Raw genomic sequence first — 21,616 nt, 5'->3', positions numbered from 1 at the left:
ACTTAAGCCTAGACAAAAAGCAAAAGACAACAGCAACAACAACAACAAAAAAAACCCCACACTACTCTGGGGCAGCTAGGTAGTACAGTGTATAGAATAACAGCCCTAGAATCAAGAGGACCTGAGTTCATATGCCCAAAGGGCTACACAAATGTGCATACCCTTCGATCCAGCAATAGCACTTCTAGGGCTATATCCCAAAGAGATCAAACAAGTGGGAAAAGGACCCACATGTACAAAAATATTCATAGCAGCTCTTTTTGTGGTGGCAAGGAATTGGAAATTGAGGGGATGCCCATCAATTGGGGAATGTCTGAGCAAGTTGTGGTATATGAATGTAATGGAATACTATTGTGCTATAAGAAATGATGAACAGGCTGACTTCAGAAAAACCTGGGAAGACTTATATGGTCTGATGCTGAGTGAAGTGAGCAGAACCAAGAGGACTTTGTACACAATAACAGCCGTGTTATGCAATGACTAAGACTGTTAAACTGAGCCCTTCTCAGCATTATGAGGATCTAAGACATCTCCAGAGGCCTTGGGATGGATAATGCTGTTCACATCCAAAGAAAGAACTATGGAAGTCGAATCGCTATCACTTATTTTTACCTTCTGTTGAGTTTTGTTTCATCTTTCTGATGGTTCCTCGCATTGGTTTTAATTTTTACTTACAACTTCACTAATGTGAAAATATGTTTAATGGGTATGTAAATGTAAAGCCTATTATCAGATTGTGTGCCGTCTTGGGGAGGGGGAGGGGGAGGAAAAGGGAGAAAAATTTTCAACTCAAAAGCATATGGAAAAAATTAAAAAATCAAAATTTTTAAAAAAAGAGGACGAGTTCAAATTTGACCTCAGACACTTGACACCTACTAGCTGTGTGACCCTGGGCAAGTCACTTAACCCCAACTGCCTTGAAAAAGAAAACCAAACCAAAATAAAACATTATTCTGAGAAGGGGTCCATGGATTTCACTAGACTGCCAAGGACTCTATAGCATAAGAGGCCTTGCTTCTGGCCTCTGTTCTCACCTCTACGGCTGACTTGGCTCTTTCAAATTCTGTATCAAGGGCAGGCACATTTGCTGGCCGTGTGAACTGATCCACCCAGGCCTCTGATGTGCCCTGTGAGAAAGAAAGGGTAGAAGGCCAGTCAATGTTCTACCACCCACAAATTCTTTATCCTCTCAAAAGGCCCCTCAAGCTGAATATTATCAGCTCCCACTGCCACCCACGCTGGGAGCAGGCACTGACAGAAAAAACTGTCAATGACCATCCTCTCCCCACTTGGGATCAGAGAACACTGATAGGGAAACCTTAACTTGGAGCAAGAACTGACTCTGAGGCTGGACTGGATTGGGACAGGGTCCTACCTGCTGCTGTACAAACTCTGCTGCCCACTGTTCTGCCTGCTCCTGGCTGGACCCCGAATTGGCATCCAGGGACACCCGTCCCTCTCCGATCTGCCGCACGAATCGCAGGAACTGGGGCACAGAGACACACACAGGCCACTTGGGACAGGACTGCCAAGTGTGTGCCCTCAACCATGGGTGAAAAGACCCTGCACACTCCCTTCTCCTTGTATATACCCAGCTAAAGGCAAGATATGATAAACACTCTGAAAGGTAGCCAAGAACAAAAAGGAGAGGATCTCGGGCTCCATTTTGGGGGACAGGGTTGAGAGGGAGATAAAAGAAAGAGCAATTGGGGCAGTGTGGTGGTACACTGGATAGAGCACCAGCCCTGGAATCAGGAGGACCTGAGTTCAAATCCAGCCTCAAACACTCATTAGCTGTGTGACTCTGGGCAAGTCACTTAATCCCAACTGCCTAAAAAGAAAGTGCGGGGGGGTAACTGTGGGACAAGTCTCAAATCTCATTTCTTTGGAAAGAAATTCAATTATCACTTAATAGGTGCCTACCATGTACAAGGCACTATGCTGGTATCAGGAATAAAAAAAAAAAAAACAATTCCTGTCCCCAAGAAACTTACACTCTATTGTGGGGATATAATATGTACCCATACAAGTTATTACAAGATTATCTGAAGTGAGGGAGGGTCCTAATAACTGGAGGGATGGGGGGTCAGTCAAGGCTTTACATAAAATGTGACATTTAAGCTGATACTTGAAGAAAGCGAGGAATTCTAAGGCTATCAGGGTTCCAAGCCTGGAGGTAGCCTGTGCAAACAAGGCCCAGAGACAGAAGGAATCTCTAGTTTGGGGAAGAGCTAGCTGGCTGGTGTGTCTGGAACACAGATTACATGAAAGGGAATAATACAAAAGGAGTCTGAAAATAGAGATCAGAGATAGATTTTGGAGTCCATTAGTGCCAAGCTGAGGAATTTGTATCTTATCCAAAAGGAAACAGCTATCCACTGAAAAATGTAGAGCAAGGGAGTACCATGGTCACACCTGTGTCTTAGTAATATTAATCTGACAGCAATGCAGAGGACAGATCAGAAAGAAGAACCTGGAAACAGGGAGACTACACTAATAGCTCAAAGGAGAAATTATGATGGCCTGAACTAGGGTAGTTGCAACCCATCTAGAAAAGACACAGGGATATAAGTGAGAAGCACTGTCAAAGCTGAACTGACCAAACCTGGCAACTAACCAGATAAGGGATGCTGGAGAGGAAAGAGTCAATTGTGATTCTGACGCTGCAGACCTTGGTGACTGGAAGCAGGAGATGCCCTCAAAAATAAGTAGGCAGGGTGGAAGGAGGTAGACTGAAGTAGGGAAGACAGCGAGAGTTCTGTTGTGGACCAGTTGAGTTTCAGAGGCCAGGGGGAAATCCAGGCAGGGTCATTCCACAGGTAGTTGGCAATGATTTAGGAGATTAGGGATCATATCTATGAGATGGCCAGGACAGAGACAGTCTGGAAAGAGACAGAGGCCTTGAGAGCCACCAAGATTGGTGGCTGGGAGATAAATGATTATACTGCAAAGGAAACCAAAAAGAAATGGCCAGATAGGGAGGAGGAAAACCAAGAGAGAAGAATGTTACAGAGTCAGGGAAAGTAAGTGTGCTCAGAAGGAGGAAGTACTCAGCAAAGAGGGGAAAAAATAGAATGAGGATGAAGAAAAGTCTATTGGTTTTAGCAGTTATGAGACCCTGAGATCCATGGCAAAATGGATACAGCACTAGACTTGGGAGTAAGCAAGACATGGGTTCAAATCCCACCTTGGAGGGAAGGGAAGGGGTCAGAAGCCAAACTGCATAAAGTTTAGAAATAAGTGGGAAATACAGAAGTAGAGACAAGAGCATAGGCAACTCTTTCTGGGTGTTAGCTGTGCAGGAGAGAAGAGACGTGTGATGATAGCTTAAGACGGCAGGGTTTTTTAAGGATGGGGGAAACTTGTGCACATCTGTAGCAAATAGGGGAGGAAACAGCACATAAGAAGAGACTGATGATTAAAGAAAAAGAGACTATAATTGAAAAGGTAAAATTCATAAATGGGAACAGAAGGGAGAGGATCAAGGACAAAAAGTAGAGGGGTTGGCTCTGGCAAAGAAGAGTGACCTCGTCCTCAGAAACTAGAGGAAGTGGGGAAAAAAAAGGCTAAAGGAATTTTGAGGGGTCAAATAGGGAAAAAAGGGAAAACACAAATATGACTTCTATCTTCTCAGTAAAGAGGGAGATGAGATCCCAGGGTACTACAGCGGGCTTGAGGAGAGAAAGTTCATTGTAGGAGAATATGAGGAAGTCAATTAGAGAAGAATAAAAATGTTGCTAAGAATATTGCCATACGGGGCAGCGAGGTGGCAAGTGGATGGAGCACCGGCCCTGGATTCAGGAGGACCTGAGTTCAAATCCGGCCTCAGACACATAACATTTTCTAGTTGTGTGACCCTGGGCAAGTCACTTAACCCCACTGCCTAACCAAAAAAAAAAAAAAAAAGAATACTGCCATGCAGCCATGAGGGCACAGTTGTGATAAAATAACAAATTTCTAGTAGACCCCTTTGGCAGTTGTGTAACTATCTAGCAGCCTTTAACGAGTAGCACATAGTTAGGATCAAAGAGGGAGACAGTGGGAATAAGCCAGGCTTGGAGCTGGCAAGGGGTGAGTGAAGACAAGGGATCCAAGTTGAACTGATCAACTCCAGCCTCAAGACTGAAGGGAAGAACGAGAGCCCAGAGCAGGGCTGACAGCCTGGAAGAGACAGGAACGGAGGGGACTAGAGGAAAAGACCTGCTGTCTCATCTCCCTCTCCCAGGACAGAGCACGGTAAAAGAGCACACTCCCTACGTTCCATGCTCAGCTCTCCCAAACAGAGAAGTGGCGGGGTGAGGCTCACCTCAGAATTAGCTAATTTCGGGTCATCCACCTTGGCCACGAAGTCGTTGGCAGTGGACTGCAGGTCTTCATCAGGAAGATATTCCTTGTGCCTGGGCCAGAAGAGGACAGAACGATCTGAGGCTCTTTATCCACTTTATGCACACCCCTCCCAGCTCCTCTCAGCTGAAGAGACATGCATACAGATATTAAAAGGGGACAACGAGGGATGGAAGAAAAGATGAATCCCCATATTCTATTATCTTCTTTTTCCTAGGGCTAGGTGGTGTAACAGACAAAGCTCCAGACCTTCAGTGAGGAAGACCCAAATTCAAATCTGGGCTCGAATACCTACTAGCTCTGTGATGCTGGGCAAGTCAATTAACCTGTCTACCTCAGTTTCCTCAACTGCAAAATGGTGATAATAATAGCACCTACCTCACAGGGTTGTTATAAGAATCAACTGAGATAATATTTGTAAAGAGTCTAGCACAGTGACTGGCATATACTAGGTACTAAATCCTCCTTCCCTCCTTTATTTCCTTCCCTAACACACAACCTTGAAGGAATGAGGAATCACAAATGATGCAGAAAGGCCTTAGGGCAGCTCTAGACTTATAGTGAACTAAGGGCAGGACTTACAGAGTTTTTATGCTGGACATAATACAAGTAGGAAAAATTAAAGAAGCTAACTAAGGAGGAATAAGAGGCTACGAGAAGACGGCATGTAAAAGTGAATGAGAAATGCTGGAAGGGATAAAAAATATTGCCTGAAATCTTTCCTCGGAAGTACAGGAAGGAACAGCCAGGACTCACCAGTGGTCAGTGGTGGTTGTTCCCTCAGGCTCTCCTAGCCAGAGTTTCTCTTCAGACTGTTCCAGGTACTCCTCAGCCCAGCGGGCAGGGGACACTGATGAGGGGTCTGCAGAGATTAGGGGAGATTGGAGAACCAAGAGAGTCAGCCAGAGAATGGGGAAATGAGGAATGCTATGTACAGACTAGATGGCTTCCCTATTCTTAGTATCTCAAAAAATCCTATTCACTTCCCTGGACTAACCATGCTAATGGAATTTCACTTTCAGGAAGCTGGAGGTAGAAGGTTTCTGAAGGTCAAAGAACAAGTCCTGAGGCCACACAGGGGGGTCAGGCCCAGAGCAGCTACAAGTACAAGCCAAGAGACATGGGCTCAAACTCCAGCTCTGATATTTTTCAGCTATGCGATCCTAAGCAAGATATTTAATTCCCCAAGCCCCGGTTTTCTCATTTGTAAAATGTGGAGAATAATCTTTACACTACTTACCTCACAAAGGAGTGATAAAGTGCTGGAAGGAAAGCACTTTATAAAATTTAGAGCACCGTATAATAGAGAATGACCCAAATATATGACAGAAAGAGCCAACCCCAATAGAGAGGGGGCAGAGGAGATCAACTTTTTCAAAAGAATTGCAAACCACAAATGACCCCATTAAAGCACACTGAAACAGTAAGAGAAATTCAAATTAAAATTCTAAGATTTTACCTCACACCATGAAAACTGGCAAATAATTAGGAACAGTCAATATTGGCAACAGTCAATACTGAAGGGGCAGTGGGAAGACAGGCTGCAAAGTAGAATTTAATTTGGAATTACATAATAAAAATAACTAAACTAACCAAACCCTTTGACTCAATAATGCCATTACTGAACAAGTACCCCAAGGATGCCAAAGACAGAAACAAAGGTCCAACATACACTAAAATGTTCACAGTGGCCCTCTTTGTGGCTGCACAGAACCAGAAACAAAGTAGATGCCCATCAAGTGGGGAATGAAAAACTATGGCACATGAATGTCATGCATGTGGCAATGATTATGCAGCAAGAAATGACAAATAGGAAGAATTCAGAGGAATGAGCAAGGTTTATATGAAATAATAGCAAATTAAGTAATCAAAACAAGAGAATGATATACAACATCTAAAAAATGTAAATGAAAAGATGACTAAAAGGAAATCAAACCTTGAGTAATGGAAAAACCAGTGACAGTCCCAGTGAAGAGAGAAATAAACATAATCTCCTCCTGGCAGAGGAGTGCAAAATTACTACAAGAAAGTATTATAAACATTGTCTGTATCAGATTTAATTGCTTTTCTTTGTTTGAAGAGGGGGTTTGCTCTGGAAGTGGAGGTGGGAAAGGACTGTGATATGTAGACAAAATGCATCAATAAAACATGTTTGAAAATCAAAAGTTCTATAAAAATATAAGGTACCATCATAGTGGACATCTCACTGAGAAGAAAAAGATTGTGAGGTGGCAGAGAGGGAAGAGTTAAGGCACAAACAGAAGACTTCCTATTCCTTATTACAAACTGCCTAACCAGTTCTCCCCCTACCCAGATCCAAGAACTGACAGAAGGTCATTATCTGCTGTCTTCTCCTCAGTGGCTTTTGGAGTACAAAGATATGATCTCATTCCCCGTTCTGAACAGAATGCTCATAAAGTGGGAACCACATGCCCCAGCAGGAGGAGCTGTGTCAGTCCTACCAGTTAATATTGTTCCCGACGATGTGAGAAACAAAGTAGCCACCTGGGAGACAGGTAATCCGAACTGTTATCCCTGCTCTGCAAGCATTTATTCTAAAATCTTTTCATCCAGTATATTTTCTTAGAGGCAAGCAGTACACAAGATCCTGGTGAAAAAGAAAGGCAAAGACTCTAATATACAAATCAAGACAGACTGCAAATAGAATGCGACACTGCCTGCCACACACATGAACTTTGTCATTCATTTTCCTCATGTCCAGAAACAAGTACAGCAGGATGAATACCCTGAAAAAGATCCTAAACGTCAAATCAGTGAAGACATAAGGCTAGGGAGTTATTCCTTGACTAGGGGAAGTCCACACCTCCCTAAACAACAGCAAAAGTAACTGGATCATCAGAAAAACATATTCAATACCTATCTAATCCTCAACGCAATGGCAAAGATCAAAATAGAATCAACACACACACATGCACACGCACACTCACTCACACTCACACACACACAAATGCATGCACGTACACACACCCTTGAGGAGCTACAATTGAGATTCTTTGATTCTACAGTATTGCTGCCTCCGCAGTCCACTTAACAGGTGACCTAGGCAGAGTTCACTCCTCTCTTCCTTCACTATCTACCTCACTTTCTCTACGTGTAAAACAAAAGAACACAAATCCTAGTCCCTCTCTACTCCCTAGGCAGGTCAGAAGTATAAATTAGGAAATATTAAGAATATGCTTAACTATTTGGAAGACATGCTTCTCCAAACCCTTGAAAGGAATCAAGAGGTAGTATTTTGATTAATACAATCATTTAATTTTAATGATACCTGATCCTAAAGAATATCATTTTCATCAGCCTACAGAATATGAAATAAATATGAAGTAAATTGTTGTTATTATATGATAAAATGTAACATTGTTAACTACAGAACATGACAAATATTTGTTACCAAGGTTTTGCTTTAATTTTAATTATTCCTCTCCACATGATTTGGAGTTGCAGTCTGAAAACAGTGGGCTATGAAGGGGAAAAATTTTTCAAAGGACCACACACACCCCACAGGGGTAAAAAGCAGAGTGGTGCTTATATACTAGAAAATATGGCCACTCTTCCTACTAAGGTAGTACATGAATCCTTCGGGACTATATAGAAAATCACAAAACACAACTTTCCATGGCACTTCCACTATCCCTTAGAATCTACTTAACCATTGAGTAATATCTAACATAAAAATGGATGCTTCCCAAACTTTTTTTTGCCCAAGACACTGTCCCCCAGTTTCAGATACTGCCTTTTAATATTAACATGAAGGTTCTTCTCCCTAGATAGCCCAGGCAACATTTCTTTACCTTATTCCTAACTAAAATTAAGGAGTAAAAAATGGCCTTTAAATGGCCACTAAAGTCACATCTAGCTCTGTTATCTATGATTTTATAATCCAAAACAATTCCTCAAGGTCAGATCCCATTCTATTGAGCTGTATATACTAAGTGCTTAATATTTACAGTACCAATTTCCCATCATCTAGCCACTTGCCCCATTCTCATTGATGAATAAAATAACCCCCAATCCTTCCCTTCTTGTTTCTAGTCACTCCCTACCCAACACTCCACTGTCTCCTTTGGTAGCTTGTTATTAAGTTTCAAGAAGCCTTCATAAAACAACAGCATATGCCACTTTTCAGAAATACAATTTTAGAGAACATTCAAAACAGCTAGTTAGGGAAGAACACAATGTAACTTGTCTTAGGAGAAGCCTACAGGAATCAGACCCCACTGTTATATTAGCTTTGAAAAAGTCACTTGCAAGCTCCTCTAATCTCAGGGCCAACAGAGTAAGCATAGGCTGGCTGTTGACAAGGGCCAACAAGGGATCTGTTACATACACATCCATCTCACAGGTCAAAAATAAGAGGATAAATATTCTGCCTATAAAAGTTTCTAACTTTGATAAACTGTCCACTTATAACAAAATCACATTGATAATGCAAAAAGTGTACCAGCAAGTTTTTACTACATGGAAGCTTTCTTTAGCTTTCCCTGGGCTGGCCCTCTTCTACTGATTGCACTTCTTACAACTCAACATCTGTCCTATAAAAGCAAGTAAGACGAGAAGGAACTACAGTAGGGACGAAAAAGAGTGATGAAAAAGTGACTAAGAAGCAGCTTCCTTCTACCTTTTAATGCATTTCTTCCAACATTTATTGAATATTATGTGGTACAAAAGGACTAGTTCCTAGAGTGGGAATATTCAAGGAAAGAAGAGCCCAAACAACTGCACTCTCCACCCCCATCTATTTTAATGCTTTACAGGAGCAGCTGGAGAAGAAATAAATATACTACAAATCACTAGCTGTCTAAGAAATGCAGATAAAAACAGTTGAAACTTCACCTCACACCATGCAAATTGACAAAGATGAAAAAATATGGGAACAGTCATTACTGAAGGGGTTACAGGAAGACAGGTGCACTGATGATGGACCTGGAAAATTCTCCAATAATTTTGGATTTCAATTTGGAATTATGGAAGAAATATGTTTAAATCACAATGACCCTCTGACCCAATAATTCTACTACTGGGAATATACCCCAAGGAACAGAGAGCAACAAAGTTCCAATAGACTCAAATGGATCTGTGCTCTCATCACTTTGGGATTTCCAACAATGCAGATCACAACCCACCTACACCTGCCTACCCTGTGCTACTTTTAACCAGGTTCAACCAAAAATTCATCACAAGAGGATCCAACTCAATGAATTGGAGTCTTTCCATGCTTCTTCCTGACATCATAAGGATACAGGTAGAGTAGTCTGGTTGGCCTTGCTCTTGTCATGTGAATAGCCCATCTTCTCTTCCTATCACCCAGTTTCTTGATGACACCATTTGCTCGTGCTCATCAGCATTTCTCACTGGTTATGTGGTACAGCCTGCTGACACCATGATGAGACTCTCTAAGACTTTCTGTGTGATACACTCATCTTTAGCTCTTAAGAGGCACTGGTATTCCATGTCTTGCTGTCATACAGCATCACTTGCAAGTTTTAGTACTGAAAAAAGATAGCCCTTCCATGAAAAATTTGGGATGAGTGAAAGATCACTGCAATTTACTAAAGGCAATCCAGCGTGCTGTTTCTTTTTAACTCTAGAACCAGCTCAGTGTGTTATCAGTACTAATTGTCCCAGATATACATAACTATTAGACAAGTTCAATTGGGTGTCTATTCATATCTAGACAAGACATCTTTCATCTATTTTGTCTTTCCTATATATACGGTCAGGCTAAACTCATCTGAGTGATTACAGATCTCTTTGAGAATGTCCTGGGTCTTGATGCAGCTAGCACATTAATCTGCAAATAAGATGATCTGGAGGCTCTCACCTTGTGCTAGATCTCCTCCATCACAATGGTCAATGCCTTTGGCAAGAGCTAGGTGTGGTGGCACATGACAATAATCCCTAGTTCAAGGAGCTTCATCACTTAAGTTTGGAGGTTCTGAGTTTCAACTGGACGTCTGCACTATGTGTGTCACTAACATGGTGAGCTCCCAGGAGCGGAGGGCCACCAAGCTGCCTAAGGAGGGGTGACAAAATCCAGGTCAGAAAAACAGAGCAGCTTAAAATGTCCATACAGATCATCATTGAGATCCTGTCTGTGACTGGCTGCATAGCTTTCAGCCTAGGCAAGATAATCTCAAAAACAAAACTCTAACAGCTCTAAAGTAACAGTAACAGCAACAACAAAAAAAGCCTTTAGCAAACATACATTTTTGCCTCATCTGATGCTCATCAGAGACTTACTGAACAAGGTTGTCTCTGCTGTTAAATCTTGCAAGGATCTTGAATGATTTTGAGAAACCTTGAGGTTGAATTGTGTTCTACTGGATCAAAGGTTTTTTTGTAATCAATACTAAGAATGGTGGTATATTCTCTACATCTTTCAGTTCATTGTGAGATGGTAAAGATGTGATCCATTGTTGAACACAGTATGCAAAAACGTATTTATTCCCTACTAATATCCTCACGGATGTTCCTGATTTGTATATAGATGACTCTCAGAGATCTTAAATAGACAGAACAGTAGGCATATAGGTTTGGTAGTTATTAATGTTCTCTTGGTCATTTTTTCTTCAATATTGAGTCCAAGATTTTTCCCTACACCTTTGGTATCTTCTCCTCCTTCAGATACCTTGCATATTGGTCAATGTCTTTATAATCACATCTCCTCCAGGACAGATCTTTATCTCTTTACTCTGGCTGGCTGTTTGCTTTAGTGTTAACTGCTACATCTCTATAAGTACCTTGTGGACTGTGATGTTAGAGTTTCCAGTATGGTAGTTCTACTATCTTTGATGGAGAAAACAATTTGCTAAGATGGCTTTTGCAAATACTTTACTTTTTTTTTTCTATTTGCAGTCCTTCCATTTTCAGTCTTGGATGCCCTTGAGATGACTGCTTAGTTGGATCTCTTGCCAGGCTTTCATTCAACTGGTTTTGCTCTCCACTGCTTTTGTTTTATGAGACAATAACGCTAATAATCATCCATCATCTTCCTTTGTAAGATTTTACAGATGCATTTATATTCTAACCCGCTCTTGTTATTGGCAGCTAAGAAACATAACTCTTTTTAGCAAGTTAGATGTTTGCTGACTGAGGCACTTACTGGGTTCTTTTGGTTTCCTTGTGGCAATTAACGCTGGTTAAGCTTCTGGACAAAATTATTATAGTCGGTGTTGACACAGATTCATTGTCCATTTCCTATTTTTAACTTTCAATTACATGTTTAAATAATTTAGGATTAATCATTTTAACTGCATTCCAATTTTTTATTATTATTCTCTCTTTTATTTCTCTCTCTTTGCAAATTCTGATCTTAGCTCTGATGAATCAGTGGTCTAAGTGTACACACACAGCTGACTCACGGATAACTATAACAAGTTTTCTTCCTGTTATATTAAAAAAAAAACACTACCATTGCATTCTTCATGGTATTATTTAGTGCTCATCATGTCCACCACCTATTAATTGTTTGAAAAAAGAAAATATGGATGACATAACAGTATGAGGCTTTCATGTAAATAATACATTTTTGGCTTCTCTCATTTCTCCTGAACTACATTTGCCCATATTTCTCTCCCCATCCTCACCTTTTCCCCAGTGACCAAAATCACCAATATCAGAGTAGTGGTTAATTTTATTTGGAGAATATTATCAGGTTCTTTATAGAATTTCTCTACTTTATCCTCAGCAAAAGAGGTCAGTGCATAAGCTGCAAATGTCATCATAAACTTCTTTTAGCAAACATCATTAGTACTGTGCTACGTGATGACCAAATGTCCCATGAAATGCTTCTTACAGCTGTAGGAGGTATAATAAAACCCATTCCATCAACTTCTTTTTTTTACCTCTTCAAAAACTATTTCTTCTTTCATCTTCTTTCACTTATAGCAAGAATATCCAGATGGATGTGATTTGGCTCATCTTACAATATGTCTACTCCTTGGTCACTGGACAAAGAGCTCACACTTACAGTATTAACAGTCAAACTGAAGTTTGTCATTGGTCTAAAGACCATGTAATTCTTAGCACCATTACACTTTTCCTAATACTCTACTACTTGAATCACTACAGGAGCAGAAAAAAGCCACACATAATTGAGAGTCATTTAACAATTTTGTCTCAAGGGTTGCCACAGCCAAAAACATTTCATCACCAGGTGGCCAGCCTACTAGTGATGTACTTCTCCATCATGAATTGGTTTGGTCCTCAGAAAAAAGACACAAGTCTGTTACCAGGACCACACTTAAAGTCTTTCCAGCTCAGCAGAACCTGCTAGAAAGCATACTCTGATGGCATAATTTTCAGAAACCCTGGGCTAACTCCATGAGTAGGTATCAGAGTAGGGCTTTGTAAATAGAGGAAAACTCCAATGTATACCAAAACATCCAATCAGCACTCTTTGTCATAGGAGAAAAGGGAAACACCAACACATTCTACTCTATGCTACAAGAAGCTCAAAACAGGGATGTGACCTGAATATTAAATAAAGGTCGTAGGAACAGGGATTTAAGTGGCACAGAGAATTTTCTAAGGAGGAAACTTGCTCTACCAATGCAGGTCAGCACCTTCTTGACAATTTAGTCTTCAAGAGGTGACTAGAGCACTAAGAGGGTCAGTGACTTGCCCAGGATTACACAGCCAAGTATGTGTCAAAGGCAGGACATAAATCCAGATCATTCGGGTTGTAAGGTCAGTTCTCTATCTATTACGTCATATTATCCTCTCTAAAAACAAGTTACAAGACAACCAATTCAGCTCTGTCATGGGACAGACAAGCAAGGGATTACAGTTCTTCTGACAACTATTTGCTTATGTCCTTTGACCACTTATACATTGGGGAATGACTTCTGATCTTATATATTTCTACTAGTTCCCTATATATCCTAAACCATATCCTTGTTATAAACAGTTGCTACAAGGATCAACCACTTTCTTTCTCACTCTAGTTGTATTAATTTTTTTCCTTACAAAAGGCTTTCAATTTCATGTTATCAGAATTATCAATTTTCTCTTTTATGATTGCCTCCAACCCTTGTTTGGCTATCCCCACAAATAGAAGTAAATACCTATATTCCATAAGTTAGAGCTGAGTATGTCGAAATGCTTATAATCTTGTCCTAACATTACACTGATGCTCTTTGCTTCCTTTCCCATCCATTTCTATATACTGTCCATTTATTTTTGCTCATTCTTAATATATACCTGGCTTACCTCCTTTTCTGCGTCATACACGTGTCTTTTGCATCGCTTCTCACTTGCTGCAGGCCGCTTACATCTACCAGCTGTCTGTAACCGTGATTCTCTTGAGATCAAGGTATTCTTCTATTCGTAGCCAAATAGTATCACCAGGAAAATATTGGTGTTAATGAAAAGATGGACTTTTGAGGCATGGTGGGAGCACTGAAAGTGCTGCATGCATAGTCAAATTCAATTCAGCCTAATCTCCACCTGGTGCCAATTCTGGATTCAGCTCACTATCCACCTGCAGTGTTGGCCCAGGATGCGTATATTGTTAAAAGAACAACAGGCTGTCCATCCAACTGTGTGTTATAGTCCAGGTAAATGATATTTACATAATCCTTAAAAAGTCTCCTTGGTTGGCTTCTGTGACATGGTACTGTCTTTTTCTATTTGTTTTAAAGTCTTTATCCACTTGGCATCTTAGTGACGGAGGCCCCAAAGGGTTTTGGCACTCAATACAACCAGAATAATGTCATTCACAAATAGAAACATTTAGTAAACCTCCCCATCAAATCTCTCTTTTATTTATAGTCCGTCAAAGGCCATCTTCCATGACACTGGCAAAGGCTTTTGGTGAACATATGACTTGTATCTACTAAGTGTCAATATCAAACAAAACTTAAAAATACAGAATAGCATTTGACACAGTCTTATGGAATATTATTGGATCAATAAGGGAATTGCCTTGTTCCACCATCTTTTCCATTCTTTTTAGTATCTTTCCTTTTTTAGGTTTCTTGAATCAACTGCTGAATATGTTTAAATGGGATCAGCTCCAGCCCAAATCTTTTTATATGAATTAGCCTAGCTCCAGCTCTTCTTAACCCTTTTTACCAGTGCTCACACATTGTATCTAGTCCTGTGGTGGCAGAGTCCAAATCCAGGCAGTCCACCAGCACTATTATTTGCTGACCCCACCCCCACCCCCCTCCAGCTTCATCTACAAATGTTCTCAGGTAATTTGGCTTAGATGAGTCACAGGACTGGAGTTATTTCCCCAAATTTGACAGAAAATGGCAGAAAGTCTTAGAAAAGACTTCCCATACCAGCACATGTAGCATTTTTGTGGGGCTTTTTTTTTCCAGATGGCTTGCTAACAATCAAATTCTGATCCTTTCAAAAGAAAATGACAACCTCACGGATATGTTGTACCAAAATAAGACAGAAAAACACCAAAACAAAACAACAGGCAGAAGAGGGCCTTCTGGTCCCACTCTCATGACCTAGAATTAGAGGGCAGCTGTGGTAACTTAAACAACATAACAGAACCCCAGCACTCACTTCTACAAATCCCCCGGATCTCCCAAAGGGGCAAGAGCAGAATGGGAACTTTCTGTGCTACTACACTCAAGAAATCCCTGCTCTTTGCGGTACCACCAAGAGCCAGGGGAAATAACAGAGGAGGTAGAGAGTCTTCCATACTGTTTAAACTTCAGAAGACAAATCAAGAATGCCCAGGGCTTTCTTGTCACTGCCCTGATCCTAGGGAGCTTCCTATCTCAAGCTGTAGGGGGACCAAAACATATTCAAAATGACTAGGCAACATAGCCAAGAGAACTTATAAGCTCATAACCTTACTAGAGATGGCTAACCACTCATCTGTAAGGAAACTACAGTGATAAGGGTCTAGAATGGTGACTGACATCTAGCTCTCTACAACCCTAGCTTATGGTTGGCCCCCAAAGAGCAATGAATCATCACCTTCTCAGACACCAATACAAACCAGTTTTCTTGGTCCAAGACCAGTTTCACTGCCCTGCCATCATACAGATCAGAGGTTCTTAACCTTTTTTGTGCCATGTACTCCTCTGGCAATCTAGTGAAGCTTATGAACCCCCCTTCTTAGGATAATGTTTTAAATGTATAAAGTACATGATTTTTAAAATTAGTTATCCTAACTATAAAACACTCTTTACAGAAATAAAGACAGATCTAAATAATTGGAGAAACATTAATTGCTCATGAATTGGTCAAAGCAACATAATAAAAATGACAATACTATCTAAATTCATTTTCTGTACTATTCACACTCTCAAAAGAATATTTATAGACCTATTAGGATATTTTACATTTCATAGAATATTTCATTAAAATAATAATGAAATTCATACGGAAGAACAAAAATTCAATAATCTCACGTAATAATGAAAAAAAGTGGGAAGGTTGAGGATGAGGTCATCAGTATCAGATTTCAAACTACTATAAATCATTAAAAAGATTTTGTACTGGTCAAAAAAAAGAGAGGTCTATCAGAGGGACAGATTAGATACATAACATAGAGAAGCAAACAAACACAGTAGCACACTGTTTGATAAACCCAAAGACCCCAATTGGTGGGAGAAGAACTCACTATTTGACAAAAACTGCTGGGAAAACTGGACAGAAGCTTGCAGAAATTAGGTTTAGACCAACACTGCACACCATACACCAATATATGCTCCATATAGAAACCTGACCTAGATATAAAAAGTCACATTATAAACAAATTAGAGGAGCAAGGAAGAAATTACCTTTCAGATCTATGGATAGGGCAAGAGTTCATGACTGAAATAAGTATTAAAGAGGATCACACAAGATAAAAAGGACAATTTTGGTTAAGTAAAATTAAAAAGTTTTTACATAAACATATCTAATATAGAAAACAGATAAGTAACTGAGGAAAAAAATCTTCACAGCAAGTTTCTGATAAAGGTCTTATATCCAAGACACATAAGAAATTGATTCAAGTTTATAAGACTAAGAGCCATTTCCCAATAAATAAATGGTCAAAGGATATGAACAGGAAATTTTCAAAAGAAGAAACCAAGTTCTCAACAATTACATGAAAAAATGCTCTAAATCACCAAGAATTTAATGTAAATTAAAGTAATTTTGAGTTTCTACCTCATACCTATCTGACTGGTAAAGATGACAAAAGAGTAAAATGACAAATGGTAGAGGGGCTCTGGGAAAAAGTATACTTTTTATACTTTTTACCCTGTTGGTCGAGCTGTGAACCAACTATTCTGGAAAGCAATTTGGAACTATGCCTAGAAAGTTACCAAACTGTGCATGCCCTTTGACCAGGCTATATCACTACTAGGCCTAAACCCCAACAAAATGATTTTTTTTTAAAAGAGAGCAGCTCTTGTGATATCCACAAACTGAAAACTAAGGGGGTATCCTCCGATTGAGGAATGGCTAAACAAACTATGGTATATGAATGAATGGAATATTATTGTGCCATAAGAAAGGATGATGAAATTAACAATTTCAGAGGAAATTGGAAAGACCTCTGTGAACTAATGCTGAGTGAGGTGAGCAGAAAAAGAATAATTTATAATAAAATAACATCATAGAGGAAAACAATTTGAAAAGCTCTGACCAATGCAATGATAAAAGATTAGTTCAAAAGAATGTGGATGAAACAAGCCACTCACCAACAGAGAAGTGATGAACTTAAGATGCAGAGTATGACATACCTTTCTGGACAAGGCAAATGCAGCAATTTGTTTTGTTGGACTATGCAGGCTATGTATTGAGGACTTTTAAAAATTTGTAAACAATGGAGGGGTGGTGGTAGGAGAGACAGATTGATTTTTAAAATGCTCACTAATTGAAAAAAATAAATGTAATGATAAACTCTATTTTAAAATTATTTTTAAAAATACAGTTATCAAAGTATTTTTAAAAAACACAGTCCATGGTCCACAGGTTAAGAACCCCTGACCTAGATGGAAGTCAAAGGCCCATCTTCCTATAAAATTGAGCTACTGGACCTAAGGATAAAGCTGTTGGAAACTGCATTACATCCTGATTGGGGAGCGATGGGGAGGAAAAAGAGGAAAAATGAATCTGAATGCTTTACTGAAGAGGGTTACAGACTCCCTCATTTAAAGCCTCACCTGTAACTTCAGGTATGAATTCCTGAGACCAGTCAGCCTCATTGTAATCTTGAGCTACATCCACGGCATCTCCAGCTGCCAGGAACTCTTGAGCCCAGTTCTCAGACAGTGCCAGGTCAGCCACACCTGGGGCTAAGAGAAAGAGATGAATAAAAAATCAAAGATGAAAAAAAATCAAAAAAGAAAAACAAAGCTCAGCAACTCAAGTTGAGTTCAACGGATAATACCATGACTTCTGTCTCTTCCGTTACCTCAAGTCCTCTTGCCTACGACCAGCCCTTAGAAAGGGTCTTCCAGGGGCAGCAAGGTGGTGAAGTGGATATAGCACTGGCCCTGGAGTCAGGAGGGCCTGAGTTCAAATATGGCCTCAGACACATGATACTCACTAGCTGTGTGACCCTGGGCAAGTCACTTAATCCCAATTACCTTACCACAAAGAAAGAAAGAAGGAAAGAAAGAAAGAAAGAAAGAAAGAAAGAAAGAAAGAAAGAAAGAAAGAAAGAAAGAAAGAAAGAAAGAAAGGGTCTCTCAAAATGGCACAAAAATTGGCCATCTCCCCTCCCAACGGGCCTTTGACCCACCTCTCTGGGGAGCCTGGCGGAAGCTAGACTGTTCAATTTCTTGCATTTCTGCCAATAGATCGTCCATCTTGAAGGTCTGGGGAGCCCGGGATACAAGTGGGGCATTCTGGTCCTGAAGGAATTCAGCCACCAACTGTCAGGAAAGACACCATTAAGAAGCAATAGGAAAACTCTTGGGCTCAAAGTGAAAAGGGGCCAAAAGATTGGGGAGACAGAAAGGCCTGCAAACTAGAGCATACAAAGACTACAGGTGAGAGAAAAGAACACAGAAACTACAGACACAGAAACAAAGAAAACTAGAAACTCCAGAGTCAGAAGCATGCAAAAGGATAGGAGAGGAAGCCAAAGCACATCAGGCCAGTGAGGGAAAAAAAGTGGAGTAAGATTCAGAGACAACGCAGAAAAGAGGTGAAAAGGTATCATAGGATCACAGATTTAGAGCCATAAAGGACCTTAGAGGTCACCTTCTCCAACTCCCTCATTTTGCAGTTGAGGAAAGTGGGCCCAGAGGCCCAAGGTCACGCAGGTAGTAAGTAGCAAAGACAGAATTTGAACTCAGGTCCTGTAATTCCAGCGCTCTTTCCACTGGGGCAAGGAGACAAGAGAAGAGGTGGCAGAAGGGAGTCTTGTATGTTTACCTCATTTTCAGAAGCCACTCCCAAAGGCTTGGAGACCTAGGAGAGAGAGAAGTAAAAGAAGAGTTATAGTGGTACATAAGTTCCCCCCCCCACCCCACATCCCACACATCCTGTATTTTCCACTGCCAGAATACTTACCGATTCAGGTGCTGGAGTTCCTGGGGGCCAGGGGGCAGGATGCAGCCCTTCCTGCTGCAAGGCTTTGTCTTGGGTAAAATGACCTGCCAGCTTCATGAGTGGGTTAGCCCCACCACACTCTGCCTCCACGAGCTCCCGCATTGCCATGTTGACTGCAGGCCTTCTCACGGGCAGGAGGAAGTTTTCCACTCAGCACCGTCCTAGGAGGTGACCCCCCCTACCCTAACTCCAGCCCTAAGTTGGTGGGGAGAAAAGGGAGATCCTCTCTGTATCACAGCAAGCTGGCGATCTGCACCCCCTCAGCAAGCTGGCGATCTGCACCCCCTCTGGGCATCTGCTCTGTCCCCACAACCTCCACTTCCGACAGGACCCCCCACCCCCACCCCCCAAGCCAGGGGTCCACCCACCCTCCCATCTTGGGAAGGGACTCCTGCCCAGGCTTGGAGTGGGCGGGGAGGGCTCCCTATCCGCAGCTATCAGGTGCCTGGAGGGGTGCCAATCTGCAGCTGCTTGGCCAGGGGTCAGAGGACAGAGATCAACAGGCCCCGTTATATCCCCACGAAGGCTCCAGACCCCAGGGAACGCCAAGCCCGGGACATCTCAGAGTCAGGGCAGGCTGGGAGCCCTATGCTGGACGGGGCTCTCCCCTCAGGGGTCCAGAATGGAGACCCGACGGGAAGAAGGGACGACCCCCACCACCAGGACCCGAGCCCGCCCCTCCTCCGCCCCCCGCCCCGGGCCCTCCCCCCTTTGCCCACGCAGCCCACACCTGGTCTAGCTCCCCCGGCCCGCTGTCTGCCCTGGGGTGCCCCCCCCCACCCCAGACGTCACCTGAACGCCCCCTTCCCTTCACTCCTGCCTCCTCCCTCTTTTCCAGCCCCGCCCCCGGGGTCCCGCGAGGACAGGGAAAAGGCGAGAGGAAGCTCCCCCTCGGCCCCCTGCGCTCACCGCCACGCGCCGGCCGCCAGACCTGCTCCGGGCGCGGGGGTGCGGCTGCGGGGCGGGGACGGGGGCGGAGGCCGGGAGCCGGCCGAGGGTGGAGAGAGGAGGGGGCGAGGGGGAAAAGGAGGGGAAGTGGTGAGGAGAAGGGGAGGTGAGGAGGAGGGGCGCCCCCAAGCGGGCGCGCGCTTAAAGGAGCCAAGAGCCGAGGAAGAAGAGAAGGTGGTGGAGGAGGAGGAAAGAAGGGGCGGGGCCCATCGGGGCGCGCGCTTAAAGGGACCGCGGCGCGGGCACAGAAAGGTCGGGTTCTTAAAGGGGGTGGCCCCTTAAAGGGGAGGCCTCAGACCGGCGGAGCGGAGACCCGCCCCCCGGGCCGAGGCCTTCCGGGATAAGCTCCCGCCCCTCCCGGAGCTTAACGTCGGTTACCGCCTCTCTGCCTCAGAACAGGCCTCGGGCGCCTCCACCCCGCGGGCGGCTGGGCCGTATCCCGGACCTCCCCCACCCCCCGGCTGGCGCGGCTGTTAGTGCCAGCAGTCACCGGCCCTGAATGCCCACGAGTGGGGTGGCCAGAGTGCAGCATGGGCCGGCCTGGGCCTCAAGTCTCCTCCTCCGTAAATCGTAGGCTTGGCCTCACAGCCGGGCTTCTTACCCTGCGGTCCCGGGACTTTTGGATGACCGTTTTCAAGCAATCTGTTTGCTTTGTACTATTGTGTATTTCACTTTACGCCTTTAAAAAAAACATTCTGAGAAGGGAGTCCATAGGTTTCTAGCCTTGCCATGGCATTGACTTCACATATGTTAACTCATTTGGACCCTCACAACAACGCTGGGAGGTTCTAGCTGTTTTACAGATGAGGAAACTGATGCAGATTTAAGTGACTTGCCCAGAATCATACACCTAGGAAGTGTATGAAGAAGGATGATGGCCGCTGCGCCACCTAGTTGCCCGATAGCTAGCATTTATGTAGCCCTTTGCGTACATTTCCTCATTTGAGATTCCCGGAAGGTTAGTAGTATTCTTGTTCTCATTTTACAGCTGAGGCAATAGAAAATGACAGAGATGAAATGACCTGCCCAGGGCCACGCAGGTAGTGTCTGAAATATCTTTAGAACTGGAGTCTTGCTGAACTTAAGGTCCAGGGTTCTATTCCCGACACCTCCTCGAACTGGCTTACTCTGCTCCAGGCACTGTACCAAGGGTTGGAGATAATTATTAATAATAATAATGATAATACCACTTAACAGTTTGCAAAAGTGTTTTCTATGTGTTTCCTCATCAGATCCTCACAATGGCCCTGTGTGCTTTTATCATCATTTTGCAGATGAGAAAACTGAGGCAGACAGATTAAGTGACTTGCTGAAAATCACAATGCTAGCACAAAGAAAGACAAAAATCCCGTCGTTGCCTACAATGCCTTGCTCCCCTTATAATGAGGGAGACAACATGCATACAACTATGTACATAGGAGTTATATACAAAGCTGCACATTGAGACACACATTTTGGGGGAATATGGCCAATGTGGTTGTTTTGCTTGACTATGCATATATGCTACAAAGGCTTTGTTTTTTTATTTTTGAAGTTGTGAAAGCGGTAGATTTTGGTCTCTGAAAAATAAGAGGAGATGGATTTTTGATCTCTGAAAAAATAATTTTTTTAAAGATACAGGGTAAATTGGAGGTAATCTTAGTGAGAAGACACTAGCATTAAGGAGAGCCAAGAAAGGCTGATTTACAAAGGTGGAATTTTAGCTGAGATTTGAAGGCAGAGATGAGGAGGGAGAGCATTCCAAGCAAGGGGGACAGTCAGACTGTCAAAGGAGCCCTACATG

The 21,616-nt window shown here is 42.5% G+C and overlaps 1 protein-coding gene across 3 annotated transcripts in view; it reads right to left on the bottom strand.

Moving 5' to 3' along the window:
• The window catches only part of PEX5 (peroxisomal biogenesis factor 5), a 38,728-nt gene extending 18,654 nt beyond the window's left edge, over nt 1-20,074 (bottom strand). The window contains exons 1-9 of one of the 3 annotated variants that reach the window (XM_020994280.2): nt 19,795-20,065; nt 18,847-19,080; nt 18,709-18,744; nt 18,071-18,203; nt 17,490-17,621; nt 5,101-5,206; nt 4,307-4,397; nt 1,376-1,486; nt 1,035-1,127 (exon numbers count right to left, since the gene is read on the bottom strand). In XM_020994280.2, the coding sequence (XP_020849939.1) occupies nt 1,035-1,127; nt 1,376-1,486; nt 4,307-4,397; nt 5,101-5,206; nt 17,490-17,621; nt 18,071-18,203; nt 18,709-18,744; nt 18,847-18,993 (849 nt within the window). In that variant the 5' untranslated portion in view covers nt 18,994-19,080; nt 19,795-20,065. Of the gene's footprint in view, nt 1-1,034; nt 1,128-1,375; nt 1,487-4,306; nt 4,398-5,100; nt 5,207-17,489; nt 17,622-18,070; nt 18,204-18,708; nt 18,745-18,846; nt 19,081-19,615; nt 19,641-19,794 lie in introns of those variants that run through there. The other 2 variants (XM_020994282.2, XM_020994283.2) reach the window with 2 other exon arrangements.
• Between the last annotated feature and the right edge of the window lie 1,542 nt (nt 20,075-21,616).

This window comes from Phascolarctos cinereus, unplaced genomic scaffold (assembly GCF_003287225.1).
Source record: "Phascolarctos cinereus isolate Bilbo 61053 unplaced genomic scaffold, phaCin_HiC Scaffold_1;HRSCAF=81, whole genome shotgun sequence".
NCBI lineage: Eukaryota > Metazoa > Chordata > Mammalia > Diprotodontia > Phascolarctidae > Phascolarctos > Phascolarctos cinereus.
The sequence above is the reverse complement of the archived record's forward strand: the minus strand, read 5'-3'. Positions and strand labels throughout refer to the sequence as shown.